At 46.5% G+C, this 13,687-nt stretch overlaps 1 protein-coding gene across 4 annotated transcripts in view; it reads left to right on the top strand.

Moving 5' to 3' along the window:
• The window catches only part of LOC107219027 (neuroligin-1), a 72,939-nt gene continuing 59,252 nt past the window's right edge, over window positions 1-13,687 (top strand). For 3 of the 4 annotated variants that reach the window (XM_046731303.1, XM_046731301.1, XM_015657091.2), the window contains exons 1-2: window positions 1-2,066; window positions 11,795-11,941. In XM_046731303.1, the coding sequence (XP_046587259.1) occupies window positions 1,571-2,066; window positions 11,795-11,941 (643 nt within the window). In that variant the 5' untranslated portion in view covers window positions 1-1,570. The remainder of the gene's footprint in view (window positions 2,067-11,794; window positions 11,942-13,687) is intronic. The other variant, XM_046731302.1, reaches the window with a different exon arrangement.

Genomic DNA, 13,687 nt, shown 5'->3' with positions numbered 1-13,687 from the left:
TCGCGCCAGTAGACCCTGGGCGAATACGTCTCGAACAGGGTGTCGTCGACGGGGCGAGCCGCACTTACGCGGTATCTGCACAGGCCGAGGGTGGTGAATCCGGCGTCGAGCTCCGCACGCAGCTGTTCCGGAGTTTCGATACCCGGCAGGAGTTTCTGCGGTTTACGGTAGAAGGAATAAAAAGGGAAAGGATACGGGAACGTGGAATCCTGGGAAGAGTTCGATGAAGGAAACAAACTTTTGACACTAAATATTCCCTGTTTTTTATTTTTATTTTCTTGGTTCATTTTTTTGTTTTTTTTTTCCGAACATGATAGTCGCGGGACAGTGTCGTAGTTGCGGAATGTGCGGATCGACGCGCGAAAGGATATTGTTGTTGTTGTTCGGTCAAGTTTGAGAGAACAGAGTTGTTGATGGATGAAGCTTGCCAGGTGATTCGTCTCCTTCACCGCCGCCTTCCTCTCGAGTTTTCGCACATTTTTTTTTTCCACCCTCGCTTGACCGGACCTAACTCGGAGTGTTTCTACCCGGCAAGCTGTTGCTCCTGTGCAAGGAATTGGACCTGTTTACCCTCGCCTTGTGTTTTTGCTTACCAAAGTTTCATCGCTCGGTTTGGTAAGGAGGTATCCGGGAGCTTTCGAACGCGAGAGAATTGACAATATGGCCCTAACGAACGCTTCGAAATTGTGCTATTGAAGGATTTGACGCAGAGGAGCGTACGCGGTGCTAAATCGGAAACTGTCTGATTCTCGCCTCGTTTCGACGAACGGACGTAACGCGGTTACGAGGCTATTTACGACGGTACACCAGACTCGACGTGCCGGACCGTACTCCGGAGGACAGCCATGTCACGGAATTGCACAACGGAGCTTGAGCACTTTGGAGTTGGAGCGTAACACTTTGATACTGTGGAGTGGGGGAGGCCGATTGTCCTACACTCCGTCTTGGCGAAAGATCACCGGTGTCGGATCTTCTGATATGCAACCTCCCCACAGCCGCTCCTAACGAATTGATACAGGAATTGATAGCTTGGGTCCGCTTCAGCATGGGCTTCCCCAGATGACAGACTAATTCCATCCCCCGTTAGATGAAGTAACTCGACGAAGGTTGACGGCGAGAAATCGTCGACCGGTTGACTTGGAGAGTAGAGGGGAAGAGAGAGAGAGAGAGAGAAAGAGAGAAGAGAGATGGAACAGTGACCGAAACGCGATCGAGCAACCACCGCGTCGTCGATGAAGTCTCTCAGCGAGTATCGGCCGAGTGTTCGAGTACGCAGCGGTAACGGATCGTCAAACATATCAGGGTCGCGAGTCCTGGGAAATGGACTGGAACCAGAAGCCGGTCGATCGGTTAAAGTTGTGGTTGTCATTGTCGACGGTAGCGGCAGCAGGCTCGGAGCGAACGGGATCGAAAGCTCAGGCTCATATTTTTCCGAGACGTAAAACTTGGTACGACGCGACAGGCCAGCGGGGGGGCATCCGGTCATCCGAAGGTTATCCTGCACGGAGGGCCAGCGAGGCCCAAAACAGATGCGGGACCCGGGGAGGCAGACCCGCGGCGGCGTGACGCGATGCGGACGCCCCCCACCTGCGCTGCTACCAGGAAGAAGAGGGCCTCGTTCGGCGGAGATCAGCAGGAGGGATGGAAACCGGCGGCCCTTCGGGCCCTGGGCATCGCCGCCGTCCTCCAGGTCGTCCTCCTCGGTAGCAACGGGGTCGCGGCCCTCGCCGAGGGCCAGAAGTACGGGACCAGGGTCGTGCGGACGCGGTACGGAGCGCTGCGCGGAATCGTCGCGAGGGTCGCCGCCGTCGAGGCCTACCTCGGCGTTCCCTACGCCACGCCGCCGGCCGGGGCCCTGCGCTACATGCCTCCGGTTACACCGACGCCCTGGCGAGGAACCAGGGTCGCCGACTCCATGCCGCCCGCCTGCCCCCAGAGGCCGCCGCGTCCGGAGGATGCCCAGTCCGCTCGGAGGCGGGCCTATCTTCAAAAAATAACCCCCATTCTCACCAACCACAGCGAGGACTGCCTCTACTTGAACCTCTACGTTCCAAGGACGCCGCACGGTGAGACAACAACACCCAGACCTCGTTTAATTCGTACCATCAAATTCACGCGTCGCCGATACTTTCGTGTCTCGGATTTTCATCTTGTTCGCACTCTGTATTCGTACCTCTTTACACGCCCTCTCACCCAGGGATGAATATCAATGCACGTTTCAATCTGTATTTTGAGATGGAGAGGTGAGGGGTGCTCACGGACACATCGAATACTTTCACAAATGTTTTTTTCTTCGATTTTTCTAATGCAATCGTTAATATCGTGTCGCAACTTACGGTGAAGAATCACAAAATACTATTTCGGCGTAATGCTTGAATATGCATTTAGTCAAGATTGTATGCAAGCACATTTCCCAAACCGTACTGCTGCTCTGAATGAAGGAATTCAACGAAGAATTGAACGGTTCCGTTTGAATTGACGTTGACGAATGGGGCAATACGGATGCAGTCACGACGTAATTGCTTTCCGGGATATCGCGTGACTAATGATAAGCATAACAGTTGTGACTGAAGGTTCCAAATTTTTTGAAACTCATATCAGTTTACCGATCGTAGACATCTGACAATAGTTAGAAATTCCTAGAACAATACAAATTACTCGGAGGTCTTACATTAAGAAGTTCGTCTTACTTCTCTCGATCGAGTCTTCCAGTCATTCTTACAGAAGAGACGTTCGGTAATGAATGGGGGAAATTTTGATGAGATTTTTTACAATGCCCGTGTGATTACCATCATCGATTTCTACGGGTGATGTATGACCTGCAACGAGTTACAAAAAGCTTCAACCCTCGACAGTGGCGTAACTTTTTCCGTTGGACTTGTTTCAGAAAACAATTACAGCGTGACTGAAGCTGTATTTTTCCCATTTCTCAAATCAATTCATAACCGTTCTTTTAGTTCTCTAGACCGAAGTAATTGCAGTTAGCATGTCGTTTGTAGTACATACACGAGCGCAAATTGATTTTATAATCTCCTTCTCGTATCTAGCCATATTCTGGTGCTGACGGTGATTGATTAGCAATAAAAACAATGTTGATTAATTACTCTGCCATTACTCTCCCCCTGAGAATACTGAATTCAAAAAGTTCAATTTCAGAGGAACGGTCCACGAACCAACTGTGATGAAAAACCTGTTCTCAATTCAAATCAACTTATTACAAACGTGCAATGATTGAAGAGGAATGAGATTCCAAGCTGCAAGCTGTATTGCGATGAAAAATGGCTACTCGGAGGAAAGGAATATATTTATATGGTTTAGAAAATAGTCTCTCATAATTTTTCGTCACGTTTCAACCGCTTCCCTATAATGGGATCATAAACAAGGCGACGCTGTCATCAGAAACTTAGTCTACACGTAACTCGTTCACACTTTACGCGACAGTAATAAATACGGGTATGAATCTTCTTCTCGAAGAGTACCTTCCATGTTACACGTAATGCAGCAAAGTCCAAGGTGCGGAGGAAAGATTGAGATAGAGCGGTTTACGCGGAGAGGCCCGAATATGAGTGAACCGTAAAAGCGGATAATACCTTTCAGGAGTTGCTGTAGTTTCACGATGGAAGCTTCAATCGCGTTACCATCAAAGCCACTCATTAGGAGCGGCTCATCTGCCGCAGTGCAACTAACATGGTTCCAATTTTGTTGAGTTTTAATTAAACAGCGAAATATGAAACCGCAGTCTTGATTTTAAGCTCGGTATTTTAAAAGTTAAAAAGTTGATAGTCGCTTGGATATGTACGCGATAAATGAAAGGCTCTAAAGATTTTTTTTCGATTTCGCGGGGCAGTAAACTCGATGAGAGCTTGCGCGGGAGTTTGGTAACCGCGAGTCGCAGGTCTTTTGTGGAAAAGTTATCCCCTCGATTATAAATCTTTGCGACAGGCAGCTTCTCGGACTTTCCGAATCCCGAACTTGGTCTTTCCTGCCCGAGTCGTTCTGGTTTTTCTTTCCCAATCGACCGTCTCTCCGTTCCTCCGAGCTCGGCTCTGGCAGAACTGAATTATGTTATTCGACTTTGTTGCGGGTCACGCGGAGAGGACGAAGATGACCAAGTTAACGATGTTACCCGGAAAAAAGAGACTGACAGTATTACACAGCTGCGTATACGAGGGGATGAAAAAAACAGCAATCGAAAAAGTTAAGCACCACTTTTTTGGCATCAACGCGTTACAACACTCGTCCCCTAAGTTGAGATAATTTCCTGGCTGACATCAATTCTATCCGAATCACCCGTGCGTGGGTACGTGTTACCCTGGGAGAAACGCTAAATAAACCACGCCATGTAATTGGATAAATAATTGTTTACGCGACGCCGCTTTATTTCCCAACAATTTCAAGCCTGTCCGTAATTCGTCGATCCCACCACGTTGTCGCCAAAATATTCACAAACAGGGAGGGTTAGAGCGATACGCGTGACGCAAAAGATCCTTGCAAACTGGTCGAGGTGTTTTTTTTTTTTTTTTGAACGGGCAGAAATTGGGTGAAAAATTAAATAAATAAATAAAATAAAAATAAATTAAAAACGAATTATAATCCAGATGTAAATAGGAATGGAAATTTCCCGGGTAATCTACTTTGCGCAATTAGCGCCAAGGACTTAGGGTACGTGCCTACCGGCAAAGGTTTATCAAGGGAAAACTTTTGGCATTAGTCCGCACATGTGCTCGGCGTAAGATAACTCTTGGGTTGTGTGCGCAGCCTACTTTAAGTTAATTTAGGTTCCATGCCGCGAGTTTATAACTCATCTGTTTTCCTTCCTCCGTGTTGCAGAGCTTCGCGAAGCTATTTAATCTTCTCGATTGGAAAACCACCCTCTTTCACGGACGAGTGTTGGTAGGAGAAAGAAAAATCGCTGAAACAAGTATTGTAGCGACTCGTCGTAGACGATGTAGACGGAAATTACCTCGCAGGCGATTAATTCAGAGTAAGAATAGGAAACTGATCTACCCCTGCGGACAAATGAGCATAAACGCAGCCGGCGGACGAATCGTACAGACAACATTCACAGGGCATGTACATTGTACACTTTGTAGTCTTGTACCAGTTATGAACCTACACAAAAGCCGGGTAATACGTTCAACAAGGCTATGTATAATGGAGTTGAAGTTATTACGAGTCAATTTACGCCGGGGGAGCACGGCTCGCGGGGTATAACCAGGCTAACCAACTAACTTTCACCTCCGCGCAGTTATACGCCAATTTTTACCAGCTTAGTGAGCACTTACAAAAAGCGGTTAAACTCGCCTGAAACGTGAAACGTTCGAACAAAAAACCGTTTAAATCACGCCTGAGTGCCGAGGACTAAAAACTGCGAACTGTAGTAGCACCGGGGTGTAAATACCTCCCCCACTCCCGCCCCTCCACCTCTACTATCGGAAAAAGGCAAATAAATTATAACATTTTTCACACGACGTGGGTATGTATGGGTACGCGATATGCGCACGAGGGGAATGTTGAAAGGGATGGATTGTCGTCACGGTTGGACTGATAGCACGCGTCGCGAGTCTCAGACGCAACAATTTTTTTCCACGTACTTACGTATTTCACCAAAATTATTATACGCCGTGCGACACATTTTCGTTCCTGACAGTCGATATATTCTCGGCAACTTGGGTTTCTCGAAAATCGTCGTATACCTACCAGCCTTGTACTCTACTTCCGACTCGGAATTCCCACCAATAAAACAAGGGTCGGACTTGGTCCAGTCAGTTTTGTACTCACGTGAGACAACCCGATCACAGATGTTTGTCACAGTCAATTTTCTCCTCCAAATTATCGGGTGCAGGTACTCGGCGGTGGCGTAAAGAAGTAGGTAGTCGTTAAAAAGACGGCGGGCAAAGGGGATGGGTAAAGATCGCAACTTCGTTCAAATGGAACCTGAGGCAGTTCTACTTCCGAGCGGTAAAACGGCGCGCGGTTAATTTACCTTTCTCATCTCCGGCGAGGGCTGTAGAGCGGCCTGCACACTGGGCGTGGCGCATTATAGGCTAGGGTGGTGGAGGGTAATTTGGAAATCCTTGTTGCTGGATTACTTCGGTACCTACTCCTCGACGCCGTGTGCTCGTTGTAGCGAAAAACGATCGGCGAGGATATCCTGAGACTTATCCCAGTCTCAGACATCGCTGTATCCTCGAGTACCGATCAATCCTTCCCGCTGCATCCTTCGTTCCGCAGCGTGTGTGTTTCACGTAGGAAGCGAATTGTGTGTGTGCCTGGTACGTACGTAATTTTTGGACTCCTGCCTAAACTTGAACACACAGATTTCTTGGCGAGTGGGTGAGACCTCCATGGTCACGTGCATTTGTGTGGATAATGAGATTCCAGATTCGTGCCACTCGGCTAATCGCGACTGTCTTTTGCTGGGGCGAAACGTTGTAACTGCCAGATAGTTTCCAGCACGTTGTCGAGGATATTTTTTCACCGTCTGAAGCCGCAGACGAAGAGTTACGTACCTGTGTTTTCGAGGATAAGGCTGGAGGTCTCGAAGCATGTTGTATTCGGGGCATGTTTTACGGGTCTGAACTCGTGGATACTGGCTTAAAGAGGCTTAGCCAATTCAGAATCTTGTTTTCCAGTGTAATTCAAGAGATTAGCTAAAGAACTTCGTTCCAGTAACAATGGAACGTGCGCCTTTTTTACAAACGTATCAAACATTTGCTACTCAACAATGTTGAACGAATTAATTTAGGTATGCACAGTGGTTAACTGATCTGATCATAATTTGCAATGGTTTCAAACAAACGAAGTATTGTCAAAACAGTGTGAAAATTTTATGAAATTTCATAGGCTCGTTTGAAATATCGAAAATTTGAAACTATGAAGAAATTTTTTATGAAAAAGAATCTTTTTCATTGTTTGCGACAGAATTTGGTTTGAATTTGATTCACCAGCAAACGAGCATCCCAAGTATCATAAAATTTCGACAGCAACCTCATCTTGTTACAAAAATTTTGCAACAGAAGTTGTATTTTTAGTTGAAATTCTAACACCATTGTACTTTGATTGTTAGCGGTAGACCCCTGGCACGATAAACACGCTACGTGAAATAAATCCACTTTCATACACCATTCATTGTAAGCTTTAATATTACAAACTGAGAGAAAAATATGCAAGATTGCAGTACTCGAAGTATGTTAATTTCAACAACTTTTACGGTCGCAGTGACATTCCCGTTATTTCAATACAACCTCGAGTCAAGGTCGAGAGGATTTCTTACAGTATTTTTCTCTCGATGTCTATTTCTTTTTTCTTTTTTCTTTTACTTCGTACGAGAATACTCAGAGAGTGCACAGATTGTTCCGAGAGACGGGTCTGCAAAAAATGTTCAACTCTTGGTACAGTCTATTGTTTAAAAAATACACTTAATTTATATCAAAGTACCTTTGTAACATTTGTGACCGTACTATTCTCCAATCACACGTAACGTACAGCGCTGTAACTGAGACCAATAAGATAACCAAAACCGGTCCATCTATCACAGGCACCGCGAGAGAGATGTCTGAAAGTTTCGGACGCTTATGCTTTAAGGTATATTTACTTGGTAACTCGCATAAATATCCGACACCTTGTTAGAACTCTCTTGAGCGTGTCTGGTATACTTGGAGGATATCGGGGAACGGATGGTCTTGAGTATGGGGCTGGGGGGGGGGGGGGGGGGGGGGGTGGATTGCTTGGAAGTTGAAGAGGGCTCGAAACGGGTGATATCGACCTGCAGGGCTGCAGTATCGAGGTCCGGACTCCGACTACTTAAGAGCTCGAAGCACCGGGAGGAAGAAGACACTGCAGTGAACCGGAGTTGCAGTTTTGAACCGGCGCATCGACGGAGCTGGCAGAAGCGAGAAACGCGTTGCTCTCTCAATTCCGTAGTGCATTGCAGTCGATTGGGTCCCTCGGGAGTCCTGCAAGCACCGCGGGAGTGAGGTAGCCTCGTGTCCTTTCAGCACAACATACCGGAGCCAACACTTCCAGTAGTCACGTTCATAAGAAAATCTTCACTTGGCATGAATCGCTGCGGATCCTAAAAAACGACGGTGCTGCCTTTGATAAATCTATCCAGAGATATTCGGCAGCTTTCTCTCTCTCTCTCTCTCTCTCTCTCTCTCTGCACATTTCTCGGATGAAGAACTATACGTCAAACTTTTCAACTCGATCGAGTCCCGTCTTCTTCTCATTTCGGTGCCTCAGTTTTTGCTCAAATTATACGGGGTATTCACTTTTGTGGGTTGAGTTTTATGAATGGGAATGGCAGCCTGCATCTGGTTTGAGAAAAGTTCAATTTTTTACTTTATTCTAAAAGTCATTACTCGCCGTAACGCCGCGAGATTTCGGTCAAAATTTTCTCTCAAGAGTTAGACTTCAGAGATTGGACTAAACTGGAATGAGTTTCAGAAACTCCGAACATCCGTACGCGTCGCTGATTATTATCCAGCCTGTTCGGAGAGGTTCAGATTTTTCTGAAAATAATTACCAACGCGACTGAGTCTAAATCTGTCTCGTCTGTCGGAGTTGCCTTATATACAAATGCCCTAATGGTTGTCTCGGTGTTAATTGGTAAGAGAAATTTAATACCTAGATTGAGACGGCGAGGAGTCGGAAAGTCAGCGAAACACTTTCAGGAGTAGAAATAAAAAGAAAATCATTGAAATTTATACGAGATCTGTTTCATTCGAAAGAGGGGACGATACCGGCTGTAGTGGGTGGATATACAATAAGAAGATGCAGAGACATTTAATTATTCGAAGGACCGAACGCGAGTGGAAAAGCGTTCTACCGCCAGCCTGCAGACTGTAGAGAAGAGTATTTATGCTGAAGCGAGAATAAATATTCATTATTCAGAGACTGATTAACCGGGGCTTTACGTATCGCGTGTTGTTGTTGGTAGCATCCGGAGTCCTCGTTGTAGCCAATTACTGTAGCGTGCCTAATAAAAAACGAGAATGGGGAAAAATGAAGGACAATGGAATATTCCGAGGGAGGAATTGCAGTGCAACTCGGAACTCGGAATGCGAAGTGGGGGTGGGGGGTAGGGGTGGGATAGGAGAAAGGCGTTTTCCTCGGTCTCAATTTTCCCTCTTTTTCCTCCTGTCACCGCCGTCCCATTCTCTCTTTTGTGCTCGTATCAACGCCGTTCGGGAGTTTCCATTTGTCTGCATAGAAGGAGTCTTCTCGATTTAAAAAGACCCCCGCGCTTCGAGTAGCGAACTGGAAGCGTTTAATTCACGCTTCGTAAGCTCGTTCGCAGAAGTAGTAGCTGGTATAGAGCTATATGGTTCTCAAAGCACGGAATGCGAAGGATATTCCAGCGCTCAACCTCGAGGAGCTACCTTCCTTGCCGACGCGATAACTCCCTCTTATAATAATCCAACTTATGCACCGGGTTTCTTGCCAAATTTCAAGACCCTCCAAGCTGCCGTACGAACGGACCTCTCCAAGTTCGCAGAGCATTCTTTTTTTTTTCGCGGCAAAACTCTCCGCCGATGTTAAAATCGAGTCGCTGGACAAGTTGAGTTCAGGATGTGATACATATGTAGAATTGGGTCTGGATAACGGGAGGCGGTTCGTACCCATGTATGTGCTTCGCGTCCTTCTCTCTCTCTCTCTCTCTCTCGCTCGGAGGAATTTATTAGTCGGTAGAATCGTCGGGGGAATCCCGTCATTCGAAGCGAATGAAACTCAACCGAAATGAATTGACCTCGGGCCATTTTTGGAGGCTGTCATTCGGGAGATTGGCCAGAGTCTGATAAAAGTTCGGATAAAATTCCACCCCGTGTATAACCGAAACCGCCCCCTCCTACCGACATCTGAACAAACAAATGTTTGATGTAACACATTCTACCGATATTGAGAAGCCGAAAACTCGGAGCTGGTACCCGCGAAACTCGGGACTGAATAAATTGTTCACCCTCCTATTCAAGTTGTGCTTTTCATGCGGCAATGTCTGCTCCGGTACCCATTGTCGAGCTTTCACGCAATCTAGCTGTCGCTTCGCTTAATTCAGTACATTTTCGGGACGAGGAAAAGCAAAGGAATCGAACACATTTCGAACGACTGGGAATATCCGTTGCCACGTTGAATTCTATAACGCGTTGTCAGATTTCGAGTTTGAAAGAACTTTGAAAATACGCGAATTATTTGCTGATACGATAAACATGCGAGGTAGATCGAGACTGTGAATTTTCATTCGACAGTAGCGCGATTCAATAGGATCTATATTCACTTTCTGATCAAATTTGTATGGACAGGTTTTATTAGCACTATATCACGGAGTAACCCTGCATGCGTTTGGATTCGCTCTGGTAAGCCGATTGAGGCAAACTTCTTGATCAATAGGAACCCTCCTTGCTTCCATTATTCAGATCCCCAGTTCGGCTGCAAATCCGTCGGCAACGGTTTGAGCCTGTGTAAAATACGGGCCAAGTTTACGAGAAACTGTGGAAGCCGCGATTCCGAGTGAAAATTCATTGATAATCTCCTTAAAACCGCACGTACCTCAAGATCAGCGTACGTAATAAAATTTAAATACCTCGAGGAAATTTCAGTAACAGTTTGGAGAAACGCAAAAATTTTGCAATTACGTACCGGGAAAAATGTTCCAGTTTTAAATTCGTAACTCTCGCACTTCGATCGCTTCGCTAAAAATTTAACCAAGCTGTTGCAGGCGAGCGTTTTAGTTGGTGGCTACAAAAGTTCCGGGGTATGATACGACACGAGATTCCGGGGCTTTGCTAGTCTCATAAAAATTGCAGCGAAGAGGAAGGAGGAAGGCCGAAGCGGCCAGCGGAGGTTTATTCGTTTGGGGGCAAAGCAGAGCAGTAGTTCATGGCGTCGCGGCGTCGTCGGCGAACGTCTAATCCTCCGCAGAGGCTGCGGGATAAAGGCACAGCTATACCGCGTGTACCTGTAGGTCACACCCACACACGGTTGTGTATGCGTGGGAAAAGTATAGCGGCGAGCGAAGTGCACACAGGGTGAGCAACAGGTTGGAAACAGGGGGTTGAATCGAAGCTCGTAGGTATTACTTTTTTAGGAAGACTTATCGTAGGTGGCAGGACGACGCGCGTTAAACTTAACCGCAGTTCAAAGTTAACGTAGCTTTGATCACCGGCGGATCGATGACGTTCCGAGCGGCCTCGAAACGAGTATTCGTGATAATTCAGCGACCTCTCGCTCTTCGGTATGCGAAATTCGTCGGTTATCCGAGTATCGTTGGAAGGACGAAGGCGCGGAGAATGGCAAAGAGAGAAGAAGGAGATAAGGAGGCTGCGGAGTGACAGGAGGAGAAGCAGGTCGGAGACAAAAATGATAAACCGGTGCGACCCTTAAAATCCGGAAGATAAATGAAGAACCGTGCGAAGAGCCCGCCGCTCTGTTTGCCGACTCTCAAACTGGTCGTTCGTTACTTTGACGTGGTGATTTTTTATCCCCGGATATTTTATGGTACTGTTGAAAAATATATCAAATATATAATAAAACGAGGGGAAGAGAGGGGCGGAGATAAAGACGCGAAATACGTCAGCGTTAAATCACGACGCTGTAACTGACAATCATTTTTTTCACCCCCGCGGCATTGTTCGATATTGTCCCGCAGTGCCACGATGATTAAGAACCGCCGAATCCTCGAGCTTCTAGCCTTCGAGTTTAACGCAACTCCGTAATTTTCGTCACCTAATTCGCCGAAGGTTCTCTGGGCGCCGATTACTGACCAATATTTTCTTCTTCTCAAATTTTTATCCAGGCAATCCCACGGACCTTCTTCCCGCGCTGCTCCTCGTCCACGGCGACTCGTACTCCTGGGGCGCCGGAAATTCTCTGGATGGAACAGCCTTGGCGGCCCAGGGCCGGCTCATCGTCGTCTCCATAAACTTTCGACTCGGTGTTTTGGGTGAGTTTGGGTTCCGACCAGTTTACAAGTGCGCTTCGCTTCTATTTACTTTTTCATAACTTATCATTTCATCTGTAATCTGACCGTACTACGCTTATCGTTATAGCTGCGCGAAGTGTGGTACTAGAAGCTACTACTCAAACTTTGACATCGAGCAAAGAATTGGTACATCTGCTGTACTTTTTAAGCGTGCTTCGAAATGAGCCATAAATAATTTTGTTATGAATTTTGTAAAGCCTATAGTTTTTGGAACATGTTTTTTTGCTTATCAATTCGGTTCGTTTTGAATGTGAAATTTTATTGATATTACTGTCGGCTACACGATCAACGTCAAGTGGCGAAACGAATCAATGTCGGTATCGATCGAGAGGAATTTCTATTTTCATCCGCGAGTGGAACGTTTATTGATAGAAATAAAGGAGCTTCGATGGCATGAAAAGCGTATCGAATAAGGTAAAATTCTCTACGCACACTGGGTAATAGTTATGAGATCCGTTCGATTGAAATCTGTTGCCACTCGTGGACCCAGGACGGTGTAAAATTGACAATAAAATCTCCCGGCGGAGAGCGGAGCTGCAGGGCAGTTTGGGGAAAATTCGGAAGGCCTACAAGACGGGTATACTTGAAAGTATCATGAAAGTCGATGATCACGTCGAGTCAGAAGAGCGGCCAAGTCATAGCTGGGAAAGGTTCATGCATAATGCGAGTACAAGGGTTCGAGACTAAAGTGATTTTATCCAGAAGAGACTGGCGCGAGAGGCGGGAAATTTGAAACCTGCAGGGTCAATCGTGGGCTGGGTTAACATCTGAACTCGGCGAATATCACTCGATATAATCTTACGAGGATTTCGGATCTCCGGAAGCCCGGTCCTTTCCTTCCGCTGAATGTAAATAGCTCGATGATCTGCTCTGAATATTTGCCAAGGATAACGAGCTGTCTTTGGGTTTGCCGAAGATCTCGGAACCCGATACCCTATACTCTCAGCTCCCTGCCGTTCCAGCTCCTCCTGAAAGGATGTCGAACAAGTTATCCGAGGACCAAAAGCCGTTCCCGTAACCCTATCCCGTGCCTGCGAATACCGCCGGTCGCCTTTCGCGGGTCAAGTGTACAAAAGTCATCCTTAAGCCCGCGGCAGTCGAGTCTCGTCGTTTCGTTGTTATAGACGTTATAATACAAAAAGCTTTCAAAGCTCTCGCATTGTTCCGAAAAAGTAAATTTTATACTGCTCAAGTAATCGCGGACGGAGAGTAAGGGATGGGAATGAGGAGGAAAATGGCCCGAAGGGAAGCCGCCTCCGCCTTACGCTCCTTGAAATACGAAAAACTGAAAAAGGAAATTCCCCCTTTCTTTCAAACGTGATACAGCGAAAAGGGAACCCTGAATCACTTCCAGATCGTCCTCGGAGAGCTGAAAGAAACCAAACACAAACCGTAGTCACGTATTACACAATTGTCCTGAAAATACATATAACTCGCAAAATCTGGGATACGAGAATCGAGACTCAGGTTGTACATTTCGGCAAAATCCAAGCCATTTGAGAATCGTCCGAGCACTTTGTAACGATCTGTCAAAAAGAGAAGATCTGCCGAAACCGCAACAAAGGCTAATTGACTTTTTGAATCCCTCTAGTTCACGTGGAAAGAGGAATACTCCGGTTCTGTAAACGTATAAGGAAAATGGAGAAATAGACGGTTAGACGAACGAAGCCTAACGTTGATTTCTATTTAGTATAGAGAGAGAGAGCG

This window comes from Neodiprion lecontei, chromosome 2, assembly GCF_021901455.1.
Source record: "Neodiprion lecontei isolate iyNeoLeco1 chromosome 2, iyNeoLeco1.1, whole genome shotgun sequence".
Taxonomy (NCBI): domain Eukaryota; kingdom Metazoa; phylum Arthropoda; class Insecta; order Hymenoptera; family Diprionidae; genus Neodiprion; species Neodiprion lecontei.
This window is presented reverse-complemented; position numbering and strand designations above follow the sequence as displayed.